Genomic DNA, 14,289 nt, shown 5'->3' with positions numbered 1-14,289 from the left:
GGGGATGTCCCAGGAGCGCGGAGCCCCCTCCGCTCCCTTCCTCTCCTCCCCCCCCATCACCTTGCGGGTGGCTGCAGGAAAACACGCGTGTGCCGCAGCCTCTCCCGCAGCCGCGGGTTTGCGGCGTGGAAACACACGCTCCCCACTCACACACACGCAGGTAAAGAGGAGGCAGAGGTTCAGAGCCGGAATGACTCAGGAAAAGCTCCGCTCCGCTAATTTACTATAGGGCGCTCCGAGAGGTTCATTAAAAAGGCTCTTGTCAGCTCCCTAACGATCCGAGAGCTTTTTAATTATATTTTATATTCCTCTACCCGTCTCCTAACTTCAAACACATGGTAAAAAGGATTTGCTGTTTTGTTTCAGGTAAAACCTAATAATTAAAATTCAAACCCCGTCCCATGCATCTGCTTCGCCTTTGCCAAATGAATTGAAGGGAGAGAGAAAAGCGATTTCATTGAGATCACAGATGGGGTGCAGGTTTTTGGAAGAAATTTGAGAAACACCATTGTCCAGAATCAAAACTCTATGTCTTGCCCCACAAAGGGGGCTGCTTTAAGCCCCTCAACTTCTATGGGGCTTGTTTTTTAAACTTTAAGTGTTCCGCACAATAAGCTGCCACCAAAATGTCACAACCACTCTGATTCCAAGTGTGTCTCGCTGCAAAGGGTGCAGAAAAATGAAGGGAGCAAAGGGAAGGAGTGTAATTAAAAACCCTCGAGCTCCCTCATGCCTGCTGGGGGCACGGCGGCCCGGTCGGGGCGGGGGAAGTGTCCCCCACCCGTGACAGCGTGACGGGGTCCCCGAGGTGCGGGGCAGCTCCCCTCCCGCATCTGCCCTGCCCCAGCCCGGCCCTGCGCACCGGAGCGCATCCATATTTTGGAGGCTAAATTGTTTCATTAGCCGAAAGCAGAAGATTAAGCCTTTATTTTTATTCATCATCATGACAGCCCCAGTCGGATTTGCCGGAGGATTCCCCCCCCCCTCCTCCCTCCATGTTTGTTGCCCTAGGAGCTCCGGAGTTTAGCAATCCTGCCGGAACGCGATAGATAAATACAACCTATATGGTTAAAGACACATATTGAGGGTGTTTACGGAGTGGCGGGAGGAGAGAACCGCTTGAACAGCAGCATCAAAACCCACACGCGCTTAGGGGGGTAAAAAAAAAAAAAAGAAAAAAGTATTCTTTTTACAACTAACATGGGCTATTTAATGGGGCCCTTATGCAAACACAGACTTCTCTTAAGTTAATGATGGACCATCCATCCGCGATCACGGCACCGTCCAGCCCCGTCACCCCGCCCCGCGGCACCGGGCAGCGCTGGGGCGATGCCAGGGCTCTCGGCTCCGTGTGTGTGTGTCCGCGCGTAGGGGGGTAAAAAAAAAAAAAAAGAAAAAAGTATTCTTTTTACAACTAACATGGGCTATTTAATGGGGCCCTTATGCAAACACAGACTTCTCTTAAGTTAATGATGGACCATCCATCCGCGATCACGGCACCGTCCAGCCCCGTCACCCCGCCCCGCGGCACCGGGCAGCGCTGGGGCGATGCCAGGGCTCTCGGCTCCGTGTGTGTGTGTTGGGGTTGTTTTGGTTTTGTTTCTGGTTTTTGTTGTGGTTTTTTTTTTCCCCTAAATGCCCAATTTTTCGGTGCGCGCCCCCTCGCCCAGTGCCGGGCCGGGCCGCCCCCTCTCCGCCCACGCCCGTGGGGAAGAGCACACGCCGCCGCCAAACCCACCCCAGCGGAGATTTCTTCCCGCTTTTAACAATTTGGGTTTATTTTATTTTATTTTTCGGCGGGAGATGAAGGGGGGGAATCATCCTCTCCCTGGCGGCCGGTGCGGCCGCGGAGGATCGGCGCCGAGCGGGGAGCGAGGGGACAGACCGACCCCGGGCAGCGGCTGCGCCTCCGGGCCCGGCCGGGTGCTGCTCCGCCGGGGCGAGCGGCGTTAGCTCGGCCGCCGGCGCTCCGCAGCCCGCTGGGGGTTTTTCCACCGACGGCTTCTCCTCAGCCCGGGCGGGGCCGCGGGGCGGCGGCTCCCTGAGGGCGCGGTAGCCGCTCGGGTTCTTTCCCCCCGGCCCCGAGGTGCGAAGGCGTGGTTTGACATGGCGCCTCCGGGAGGGTGACGGGGGTGTCCCGCTCCCCGCGGGGTAGAGCCCTCGGGCGGAGCGGGGGGGAAAGGCTTGGGTGCGGGACACCCAGGTAGGCCGTTTCCGCGGCCGCCATTTCCTCAGCGCCGCGGCTCTTCCCCCCTCAGAGACCCGGGAGCGGGCCTGTCCCTGAGGAACCCAACTCCGCCTGAGCGGCCGCACGGCGGGCAGGAGGAGCGTGGCGGCCGCTGTGGCGGCGAGGGGCTCATGCTGCCCGGGAGCTGCTAGCGGGGCCGGTTCCCTGCCTCGTCTCGACGTCCCAGCGCGGCCCCTGCCCTTGCCTGAGTCCCTCCGGCCTTCCCGCCGCCATCCAGCCCGGAGCCGCTCCAGGCAGCCACCGGTGGCGGGAAGGCCTCGATGGCGGCTCTTCCCGCCATCAGGCTGCAGTAGCCGGGGGACAGGGTCACCGGTGGTGGCCAAACCGCTGGCCCCGATGGCTAACGGGGGAGTGGGCTGTGTTCAGGGCATCCCTCCATGTGCCTAAAAGGGCACTGGTAGTTAGGAACGCCTCAAGGCAGCTGAGGTGGCCGTTGGCTCCCTCAGGGGCAGCCCGTAGGCCGCTGCTCCTCAGCTGCGGCCTGCACCCAGCGCCTGGGGGTAACTCCTGAGGGGCCGGGAAAGTGGGGGTCAGGCCCCAAACCCATGGAGGTGGAAGTCCTGACGTGGTTGTGAAGTTGACACTTGGTTGTGAGGCTTTGGGAGATGCGATAGGGAGGGTGGCATGGCAGGTGTCAGGGATTGCTGGCCATGGGCATGGTTCTGCTGACGGCACCCGTAGGGAGCTTGGGAGAGGGGACGGCAACGCAGCTTGTTCCTGCAGATGAGGATGGATGGGAAAGGTGGAGGTTGCAACGGGCTAAAACCATGGGTTAAGAAGACAGAGAATGGTTAGTTCTTAGGTACAAGTTATGCTCTCTCATTAAGAACATGATGCTATCTATTGGTTACTCAGAAAGGTTGAATTTGTGGGACAATGAAGAATATTATCACCACAGGGGTGGGGAAAAAAGCTTGAAGACGACATGCAAACTTTTTTCCCTTTCTTTTCTTTTGGGTGAAGAACTGTTGTGGTTTTTTTCCTCCCAGCTCTGGAGGTTTTCATTACTTCAACAGGACAAGCTGGTTGCCAAGAAATCTCCATCAAAAGGACTCCTCCATATTTTTTTTTGATGGTTAGTGCTGCAACAGAGACCTTCTTCCCTTGAGATGGCAGCTAGGAATTTATCATTGGTTTTGAGACTAATATTACAGCTGGTCTAAGTTTCAGTATATTTTTCTCGTGTAATTCCAAGTCTGGATAACACTTCCTTGTAAGAACAGGGCCTCTTTTTCATTATTATTAAGATTTTTTCCCCTGTAGAATGATCCATTTATTTTTTAGTGGGGAGGAGGCAATATTCCTCTGCAGTGCTTAAGCGGTGATATATACTATTACATTGTACAGAGCATCTGAAGTCTTCAGCCTTATTCTGTGCTTAGAAGTCGTATGAACCCTACCTAATTTATGAATAATTATTAGTCCTTTTTCCTAGTGGCATAAAAATAACCTGAAAGTCCCATTTTCTGTTTGAGATAAGTGGATTGCCTGTAATTAAAAATAACCTGTGATTATGGCAACTGAAAGATTTTTTTAAAGTCCACATTACACTTTGAGGGCAATCAATTCCACTTTCTCTTGGAAGATAAATTCCTTGCTATAAGATTCTCATAAGCAAGTAATTATATATGTAAAAGCCCCTTAATTTTTATGTTTTTAACATAAAGGGAATAACATTTTCTTGGAATCCATTAGAAACTGGAATTTTAAATACAAAGATCAAACCTAAGTTAATATTTCTGTAACGACACTTTAACAGCTTTTTTTGACAGTGTAATTTCCATTGTTCTTTCATACTACTCTGCTTTGGCTGCTCTTCATTTATGAGCTGGATTCTTACCCTGCTGTGACCAGCCCCTTTTCACCAACCCAGTAGTGCATAACTGCCGTAAAGTTAGTTTAATTGGTCTCCTAAGGATTCAGTTTGCTTATGGGAAATTATTTTACTACAGGATGGTATAAAGGCAACATGGTGACTCTTAATAATATTGCCTCTTTCAGCACTCGCTTGTAGCGCGCTCAGTTGTGCTGAGCCATTTCTTACGAACCGTAGTCGCTGGGTACCTCTTAAAATATTTTTTATTTGACCTGAGTGAATCTTAAAGCAGGAATCAAGCATCCACTAGATCATGGAATCCAGTGGTGTTAATCTAATTTTTATTTGCTTCATTATTCCTATTACTAGCAGCATTTTTGTTTCAGTAAAAAGCAGAGTTACCGGATCACCATTTTGATTCGTTTTGGAAAACTAGGATAATTTCCCAAGGAATTGGTTTGATTCCAGAAGTAGACAAGTAGACCATGATGGCAGCTGGATAAACGCTAATAAAACTAGGAGTATGTAAAGAAAAATTAAGAATTCTCTAAGGGTTAACTGGTTAGAATGTGTATTCTATTGAATCTGTCATTTTTTGATAAGAAATACTGCTCCTGCGTAGTGATTCCTTGATGACAAGAAGGCAAATATGATAATAAGCATTATCTGAAGGAAAAAATACACTTGAAAACATCTAAAATACGGGGAATGATGAAAGAACGCTATAGCTGCCAACATGTAATTGTCAAAGGAGTAAACTGTGCATTTGCCTTTGAAATTGCTTATAAAATGAAATGAATGTTTTGTATCTACCAAGACTTCCCAGTTAAGAGTATTTTAATGCTTTTAATACATGTGCATAAAAACACTTCTCAAAGGACTAGGGAAGATTGGTAAACTGAAAGTTAAAGTGGATTGAACAAACTTTACAAGGAATTTTTATCTTGAAAGTCTCCTTTTTTTTTTCTACATTAGAGGATACTGCGATGGCACACAATGTCTTACTCACCTTTGTCTAAACCTTGAAAAAGCAGAAGTATTTTTCAGCAACTTGGTTGTTTTCTGCAATTTGCAGGTTATACTTAAGTTCTAAAAAAATCTAGATTTTTTTCAATTAGATCCACAAAATAATTTATTACATTCCTCTGTAGATGTAAGTTTATAATTGTCATTTAAAAAAAAATCCCTTCTCGATTGCCACCACATTTTGGAAATGCTTCCTTGTCCTTACACAACAAAAGTCCTAATTAATCAAGGCATACAAAACCAGGCAAATACACCTGAACAAAATGAAGAATATTTCTATGTACATATTAGAGTAATTTCAAAACTTCTAAAATGGTTGAGAAATGGGAGGTTTCAAATGACAACAAATTAGGTATTGCAGTAAATTTCAAAAAGACAAGATCATGAGTAGGGGGCTGTAGTTACAAGGTATAAAATACCCATGAGTGGTTGTAACTCGATAACAGAGACTGTGACAATAGGTCAAATAAAGCTAGAGGCAAATAAAATGATAGAAAACACATTTTGAGGTAAATGAAAACACACTGAGAGTCACTATTTTACTTAAAAAAAACCTAAAAAATCACCAGAGTGGCATTTCTCTTTGAGAAGAAAACTGCATTAAGAGGAACATAATGAAGGCAAATAAAGTCACAGGTAAAAGACCAAGATTGTAATTGAAACTATTTGAAGACTGTCTTATCCTCAGAGTACACATATATCTTACTTAAAAAGACTCCAGAAGAAGTTGAGCCACATTAACCAGCACATTAGAGGGTGCAGCTGAAAGACAGACTCAAACATGGAGAACAGAGAAGAACCCAACTGTGGAAAGTTAATTTTTCGAAGACGCAAAACCAAAACTAAACAACTGACAGACCTTGAGGAACACGTGCCGAAGGTGTAAAGGATCATTAAAAAATACCAGAAACAAGAAGCCTGCCAGAAAGATAATTGGACTAATACATTTTCGGGGTGTAAAAGGAGTAGTTAAAGTAGGGCAAGTGCAGGAAAGCTAGGCTAGTCATTTGCAGTGATGTTTACTACAGTGGAAACGTCTTTTCTTGAGGAAAAAAGGGAGTATTGCTCAGAGATTGATAGCTGGAGGCAGTAAGCAATAGTTTTCACAGTGAGAAAGGATACCAGCAATGTCCCCCCAGGATCCGTGTTATCCGTGGTGCTCGTACAGCTGTCGGTACCGAGGGATGGTATTAATCAATGATACAAACTCACTCAGGATGACTGGATCGAAAGGGAGTAGCGATGAACTGTGGAAGACACTCACAACACAGAGCTGGGAAAATAGTAAATTAAACTCATTGGTAGTAAGTACAAAGTAACAGTTGTGTTAACCAGTAGTCCTGTGAGCCCAGGAACTAATGAAGCCTACTGCTATAACCAGCAGTTGAGCGATATTTTAACTGACTTAACATTAAGGCTGCAGTGTGACTTCAGTCTTTCTTACACGTAAAAGAATCCACAGAGAAAAGTCCTGACTGAGGAATTCCGTGGTATCTAACGAGACATTAAATCCCATTGAAACCTTTTCCCCGCAGGTTGGGCACTCGCTCGGGGCTGCGGTGACTGGGAAGGGTTAGATCTGAGGGAGCCCTCACTGCGCACACTCGCCTCTGGTCTGGCTTCCTATGTCTTGAATTCTGGGCTGGCAGCTTTCACAAAACTTAGGGAAACTTCAGACAGCCAAACTTGTTTAATATCACTTGTTTAGTTTGCTTGAAATTCCAAAGTGAATGTAAAATTTAAAGGTAACAACAAGGCGTTCAAAAAAATATTTAGAGATTTGTGATTGATATAGTGCCCCGGAAACCAGCCCTGCTGCCAGAAGGAGCAGCCCTGCCTTCCTCTCCCTCTCATCTTCAATTTCTCACCCCCTGCACGCTCCACCTTCTGCTTTTTGTCGGTGCCGGTGTACATACAGCCACTGGGCAAGCTGGAGCTGTCTGAAAACCACTCCAGGGAAAAAAATGAGTTTGTTTTTAACTAGATGAGTTTGCTTAGTGCCAGGGCAAGACGGGAGGGCGGAGGTGGCTCTTCTGGCAGCAACTGTAAATCTATACCAGATTAAGCGAGTATAAAACTGCCCGGATCCTAACAAGTTTTAGTGCTAAATTTGGTACTCCTTCATCTCTGTCATCTGTGAGGAAATGGTTTCAGGTAAACAGTGGGTCATGTTGTGTGTAATATATGTAGTAATTTCTGCTTGCTTTCATGACCTGTCCAGAAAAAAAAAAAAGTAATTCAGACTACTGCTGTTGCCTTCTGTTTTATACAAGCAGAATAAGAAAATTTAAGTAGGGTGCAGAATTGATACTCAGTCTCTCCTCCTTGGGCGTTTGTTTGAAAAGACCAATGACTGCAATGAACCCTCACTGGAAAGGGCTGGACGGCTCATCCCAGGCAAGTGTCCCATCTGCTGGCCCAAAGACCGGCGCTCCTGCTTGTGTGATCCCCCTCAGCGACCTTACAGAGCTCTGTGCTCTGGCAGTCCAATGGCTTTGACAGCAGAGAGTGAGTACACACTGTAAGAGCAGCCTGTACTACAGTGGTGGTCAGGGCATCTTCTGAAAGGTCTAAGGAAGGGGCTTGTTTCCTTCCAGCCCGTACGACTCACAACATGGGAAAACTTCAGCGTAAAGTAAAATTCAGTGGAAACTGCAGAGGAGACCTAGGAGAAGGCCACCATCGCCGTTTCAAAATTAAAAAAAAAAAGTATCCTGTGCTTTGTCAAATGTTGGAAGAAAGGACGCGGTGCTTACCTCGATGTACGGCCTCAGGGCTGTGAACCCCGGGTGGAAGGAGGTGCCCTGGGCCAGCAGACAGAAGGAAGCCATAGTCCCAGCGAGCAGTGGCACTTGAGATGTCTTCATCTCTAACATTGCCTAGAAAGGACGCGGTGCTTACCTCGATGTACGGTCTCAGGGCTGTGAACCCCAGGTGGAAGGAGGTGCCAGCAGACAGAAGGAAGCCGTAGCCCCACCAAGTAGTGGCACATGAGACATCATCTCTAACATTTCCTGCTGGCCTCTCTGACCCGTTCCTGGTTCTGCCTGGTAGTGACTCCTCACATGTATTCTGTGGGGTTTTTGCTTTGTTTTGTTTGGAGACCTACTTAAATGTTTGGTTTTTTTCTTGTTGTGGACCCCATTTTAAGGCACCTAAATCTTCCTCTGTGTTGTTTGGGGAGTCTGGACATGAGGCTTGGTCAAAAAAATGCTTCAATCCTTCTGTGAAGCTGGGTCATGGCGATTTTGTTTTGTTTTTCCCCACATACGGAAGAGTGAAATCATAACTTTTTAGTAGAAATATTACTGTAATTGAAAATTTATTTTAAGTTTCTAATGTCACTGAGTAGGTACAGTTTACGAAAGCCAAAGTCCTTTTCTGCTACATTAAAAAGAATAAACAAAACCCCCAACATAGCTCCGTTAGAAACACCCTCAGCACTCTCACTGAGTTTTTAAGAGTGTGTATGCAGAGAATACAGAGCACACACCTGCATTCTGCATCTCCTCTAATAATGATTTAAAACACCAATATCAACAGGCAGGAAAGTTTCCTCAAAAGCCAGAGCACACCCCACCTTCAGCGCAGCGCTCCGAGGGCCCACAGCGAAAGCTGACACATCATACGGGATTGCCTTCATTAACAGTAATTCCTCAAGACTTAAAACTAATGCATTAATCATGTTAACGATAATCCGTTAATGTGAAGAACCTGAAGATAAAAAGGTAGAACGGGGGATAGGCTCTGTAGCAAGAGTGTTACAGTTTTAGGGTAATGCTGAATTCCACCCTCAGTCTGCAGAGCGAGGTGGGGATTAACCGCCTCAGTGGAGTGTGTGAGGCAAATACATGGTTGAGGAGAGCAGAAAATGATGGCAGAGAATATTCATGTTTCCACACAGGGATTGGTTTGTATTGAGGGTGTAATTTGGAAAGGTGACTCTAGAGCGTTGCTTTTTGAAATCAGGCCCAAAGTATTTAAGGACCAAAATCATGTTTTATTTAAAGAGTGATACACTTGTTTACGTTGTGGCAGAACGATCCCTATATACTGGTCTCAATATCTTTCTATCAGAGGGCAGTGATGCCACCGCTTTGAACACTTCCAGTTAATCATCACTAGAACATTTCGATAATGACAGTGTATTTTGCAACATGAACAAAATGAAGGGGGGAAAAAAAAAAAAAAGAGTTTAGAAAAAAGAAGGCCAAACAAACCCTGACTTCAACAAGTTCAACAAATATTCAAGCCACATTTAATAACTTTATGAAACTAGTATCAAAGTAAAGAATATATAGTCAAAATACAGAAATAAAGTTGAGTGAGAGAAAACAGCCTGATGAGATCAAACAAAAGTTAATCAGAACAGATTAATATAAACAAGTTAGCTGAAAGGTCGCTTTGCTTTGTGTAGCAGTATTTCAGCAATTCCTTTCCTCAATAGCCAGCTTAGAAGGAAGAGCTAATCTGAAAAAAAAAGATATGCATCACTTTAAAATCCTGCTGTATGTGTTACTGTGATTGTTTGTAGAAACATCATCACCCCAATTTGCAACCTATGCTAATTTCTTATTTAATAAACATAGTGGATTTTTTTTTTTTTTGGAAGAAAACAGAAGTTCAGAATGAAGTGTCTGCATTCAGCTTTCCATTACACATACATTTATCTTTCTGTTGGCTATGAATCCTTTTATTTGTGAACTGCAAGTGATTAGAATTTGCTTACACTTCCAAAACCTTTTGTTTGTCATAGATACTTCACTTCTAAAAGTGATCACTAATTACAGAATTACAAAAGGTAGAATAAGGCTTTCCCCGCTCAGAAATTTGCATTTTTGGTAAAGGTAACAATATATCAGCTTCACTAACACCCTAGTAATAGGCATACATTTAATTTTATATCACCATCCTTCCAAAGAAAAAAGAAAGACTAAAAGATGTGTGCAATTGGTTTCTGCTTAGTATAAAATTTTCAAATCAGAACTCATTTTGCTACGATAAACACTATGAATTACATATAAACAGATGTGGAAAACAAATGTGCCAGGCTTTAAAAAAAAAAAAAAGTTTGATTAGCAGATGCCGCTTCTGCAGTGCTATTATGCACTATCCTGTAAGCACAGAGATTAAAAAAAACAAAACAAAACAAAACAAAACAAAAACAAAGAAAAGAAAAGAAAAAAAATATTAACCAAACCAGTTTTGATGCAGGTTTGGCATCAAGTGTATGTTATGGTCTTGGACTCAGTATGCTCATTCTATGCTTGAGAAATTTAAAGTACCAGTTTTTTTCCACATCAGATAGCAGGTAGTTGGTGCATACATTTCAGACGAGAGAACTAGGATTTCTTTAATTTGAGACGGGATCAGTAATCTATTGTCAAATTGTCCAAAGTGTGCAATAATAAGGCAGATTTCTTATTACACCACCTCTTAAGATACTCATTGTTTGATGAAACAAACAAGGTGCTTTAAAACAGCAGAGTAATAGGATACAAACAAGTGCCAGAGTGGAGGAAAACTGCTAAAATGGGAACTGCCCTTTCTTTCACAATGAGAAATAAAGAACTTTTGTATCTGGTATTTGAAAGGTTTTTAGCAGCCGATATTCAATATCAGCTGATTCCTGAAAGTGTTGGCAAGATACCAGGTTTCTGGTACTGGCCATTTCTAATGTTATTTAAATATTCACATCATGCAATAAGCAGTTTCACACACTGCAATGTAATGGAAAATACTTCCTAAACTGAATCAGAACTGAGACCCAAAGCAGAACCAGTAAATAAATATCTCGCATATATGTCAAACTATATTCTTCAAACAAAACCTTACATCTTATCAAAGAAGTCAGAAAGTACTAACAAAAATTATATATGCTTTCTACTATAATACTGTTAAATTTCCATGGCTGAGAATGTCCCGTTAATTTTTTCTGCCTTTTTAAATTAGTTGACAAAGTAGAAATCCAAACACAGAAATAAAATGCATATATATGAGAGCACTGGCTCAGCAAGATATCAAATATACAGCATTCTAGTGTCAAAAGTACAGGCAGAAATGTCCAAGATTTCTTGGTGAAAAAGGGGCATTTGAGGAGTAAAAATTCTACTTAACAATCACTCACATTTTAACAGTGCATTAATTATAACAAAAGCTGGATGATAAGTGAGCAACAGAGTCATAATGTTCAGTGTTCATAGCAGAATTTTATCCTCTGCTTATTTAAATGAGGTTGGAAACATATACTCATGTATGTGAAACTTTAAGTAGCTACGTTTTTTGTTTTCAATTTTTCAGGATTCTTGCAAGAGGCAAAGTTGTGACATGGAGTTGAGTTGGATGATAGTACAAGGTGGCATTGATAGAAGTCTTCCTTTCGATGCTGTGCCTCTGGCTTGTCAAAGGATGATTAGTCCTACAATCTTGTTTGATCTATTCTTTTGCCTCTAGGAAAAGGGTTTCTTGAGGATACAGTTTTACCTCCAGTAACGTTTTATTTGGATCCAGCTGGGTCACCTGTAGAGATAAGAACAGGAAGATACGTGTAAGTAGACATTTTTGAATTGTTTATCTTCAGAGGGCAGATTTTCACTGGGGGGATTTTGGAGTCCCTCTGGCAGTGACAGCTGAAGTTGTGAGCATGAATTCCCAGGGTGCAGATTAAAAAATATATATTGTATTTTGTGTGTTATTATTATTTTGTAATAATGATAAACAGAATAATAATAAACAGAATCCACAACTAATTCCAAGAAGGTCTGGTTTTCTACCATAAACCAATGTGTGAATGTATCTGGTTTTGTCAAAGTAAAGAACTTTCGGAAGGATTAGTAGAACACATGAGTTAACATGAAAAATAAAACTGTAGTCCCAGTTAAGTATCCTAAAATTTCAATCAACTGATCCAACATGGTCTCTCCATGGAAAGGGGAAACTTATTAATAAATAAAAATTATTTATTTTCCTAGTCTTGCTCAAAGTCACACAGTGAAGCACCTGACCTTCACTCATTTTGATGCTTATCAGCCGCCTGGACAAAGCTGGGGGGGGAGAAAATGGTCCTCTTTTACTTGTTTGGTTACTTTTCTTTCATGCGAGCAGGTCTAACTGCTCAACACCTAAATCCAGTCCAGACCAAATCCAGCACAAGGCGAGCAGCAAAAGCACTGAGCAGTAAACAGAAGGGAGAAAGCAGGACCCTCCTCCTTTCCCTGGGAGCGAGATGCTAGATCAGCTCACCATGTGGTCAAACTGCATCTCAATCCAGCTCCTGAAGCGCATACTTATTATGCATGTGTGTATATATATGCATTATAAGTACTATGTGTCGATACACCATTTATGTAGACACCTCTGTGTGTACGTGACAGGATTGTTCCCTGGAACTCTGACTCCTCATTGGATTTGTAAAGGTGTTTAGGCCATTGGTTGTGCAGGTGGGCATAGGGGAGAATTCCAGTGGAAGTTAAATGCAGTGCCTGTAACATTATTTTCCTAATTGCACCATCTGCACCATCATTGCCAAAATTCTTCAGCCGCGAGCTGCACAACATCATCCCATCACCAACCTTCCCTTAAGGCAACACAAGTAATTCTCAGTTTTATAGTCAGCAAGAAACTTTTGCGCTGAGAATTCTATTCAGAAGCTAGACTGCTCTCTATAGGATAAGTATCTTCTATGGAAATAAAATTTTATTGTAAATATTAAATTAAATAATCATTTATACAGACAAAGTAAAGAAGACAAGGGTCCCTAGTGTCCTTCAGACATTCAGGTTTACATGTCAACGCTGTGACGTCCTTTGGAGGATGACTGCAAAGCTTCACAGAGAAAGGTGAACATTATTTCTTTTGATCTTACCATTTTCTGAAATATTTTGCTTCCATTTTTTAACTTATATTCCCTGGTAACTCTGTTTTAATTTCTTCTGCTGCATGAACACACCCAGTATCAGAAGTTTGCTTGTAAATAATAGATTATTAGTCTTATGCTATAGGCATAAATGCAAATACATACTGATACACATTTGTTTTCCAAAGTTAAACTTGTTTTATCTATGATCATATCATACCACTGCTTTCTAAAATTATTTTTCAAAAACACTGTCAAGCATACCAAATACTATGAATTAATATAAGAAATGCTAAATATATTTGTTTCTTAAAAGTATAAGCTACCAATTAACGAAACCAGTACTGCTCCTCTTTCTGCCCCCCCCAGCTAAATCAGGCAAACTTAAAATATATTTGTATTTCCATTGTTTAATTGGATAATTACAGAAAAATAATTATTTAAACAAATATTAAAAGCTTGTCACTTCCTAAGTCCATTGAAATCAATGGAGATTTCACCTCTGACTGCAACAGAACTAAAAAAAGAATAACAGAATTTTTAAAAGAAAACCCAAACAGATGCGTTATTTTGATTCCCAAAGCAGGAACATATTTTCCTAAACTTCATGTACCAAGGTGAGCTATTGCTAAGTGTCTGAAGAGAAAAATAATTTATAAAAACCAGACTCAATTTTAGACTCCTATTATCTACAGTCCAATTATGCATTCCTGCACAGATGCTGCTTAAATTATTGAAAGGTTATTATCTTAGAAAGCAAACCTGTTATGTAAAAAACAGCCAAAGTAGTCCATTTAAGTTTGTGATTACAGAAGTATGCTAATTAAGTATCTTGTTGCATTTTTGACTATTTTGGTATTCTGTTACAGTCCGCTGTCACGCACAGGCAGGGAAAGCGCGGTAAATCGGGGTCTCTGCCATTCACAGCACATGAGGGATTGTGCACCTGAGAGGCAATTTTCCTCTTCAGTTGAAGCCAGTATCTAATTAGACCTCTCTGTTTTCAAACCCTGCAACCTCTTTTTGCAAGAAAAGCTGGGAAAGACAGAACAAGTCTCTGCTACATTTGGATAAAACAAACCAAACCCAAACAAATCTGAAAAGCAAAGCCTCAGCAACGAGCAGAGTCTTCCTGGCTGCAACCATATGGAAACCCGTTATTCACTGGAGTGTAATTCAAGATACACATCCTGGTCTAAACCCCAAACTTTGTGAACTTCAAGCACCTTAAATAACAAGGTGTGATGTCCCTTCCTCAGCGCCTTCCCACTTAGAAGGTCAGCGAAAAGCACTGAGAAGTACCTGCAGCAAAAGGACTGCGCAGCTTTTCACCATAATTTCGGT

General features: G+C 42.6%; 1 protein-coding gene across 1 annotated transcript in view; it reads right to left on the bottom strand.

Moving 5' to 3' along the window:
* Positions 1 to 9,069: 9,069 nt before the first annotated feature.
* The window catches only part of FAF1 (Fas (TNFRSF6) associated factor 1), a 170,113-nt gene continuing 164,893 nt past the window's right edge, over positions 9,070 to 14,289 (bottom strand). The window contains exon 19 of the mRNA XM_014939409.1: positions 9,070 to 11,609. Within this exon, the coding sequence (XP_014794895.1) occupies positions 11,526 to 11,609 (84 nt within the window). The 3' untranslated portion in view covers positions 9,070 to 11,525. The remainder of the gene's footprint in view (positions 11,610 to 14,289) is intronic.

This window comes from Calidris pugnax, unplaced genomic scaffold (genome assembly GCF_001431845.1).
Source record: "Calidris pugnax isolate Ruff unplaced genomic scaffold, ASM143184v1 scaffold18, whole genome shotgun sequence".
Taxonomy (NCBI): domain Eukaryota; kingdom Metazoa; phylum Chordata; class Aves; order Charadriiformes; family Scolopacidae; genus Calidris; species Calidris pugnax.
This window is presented reverse-complemented; position numbering and strand designations above follow the sequence as displayed.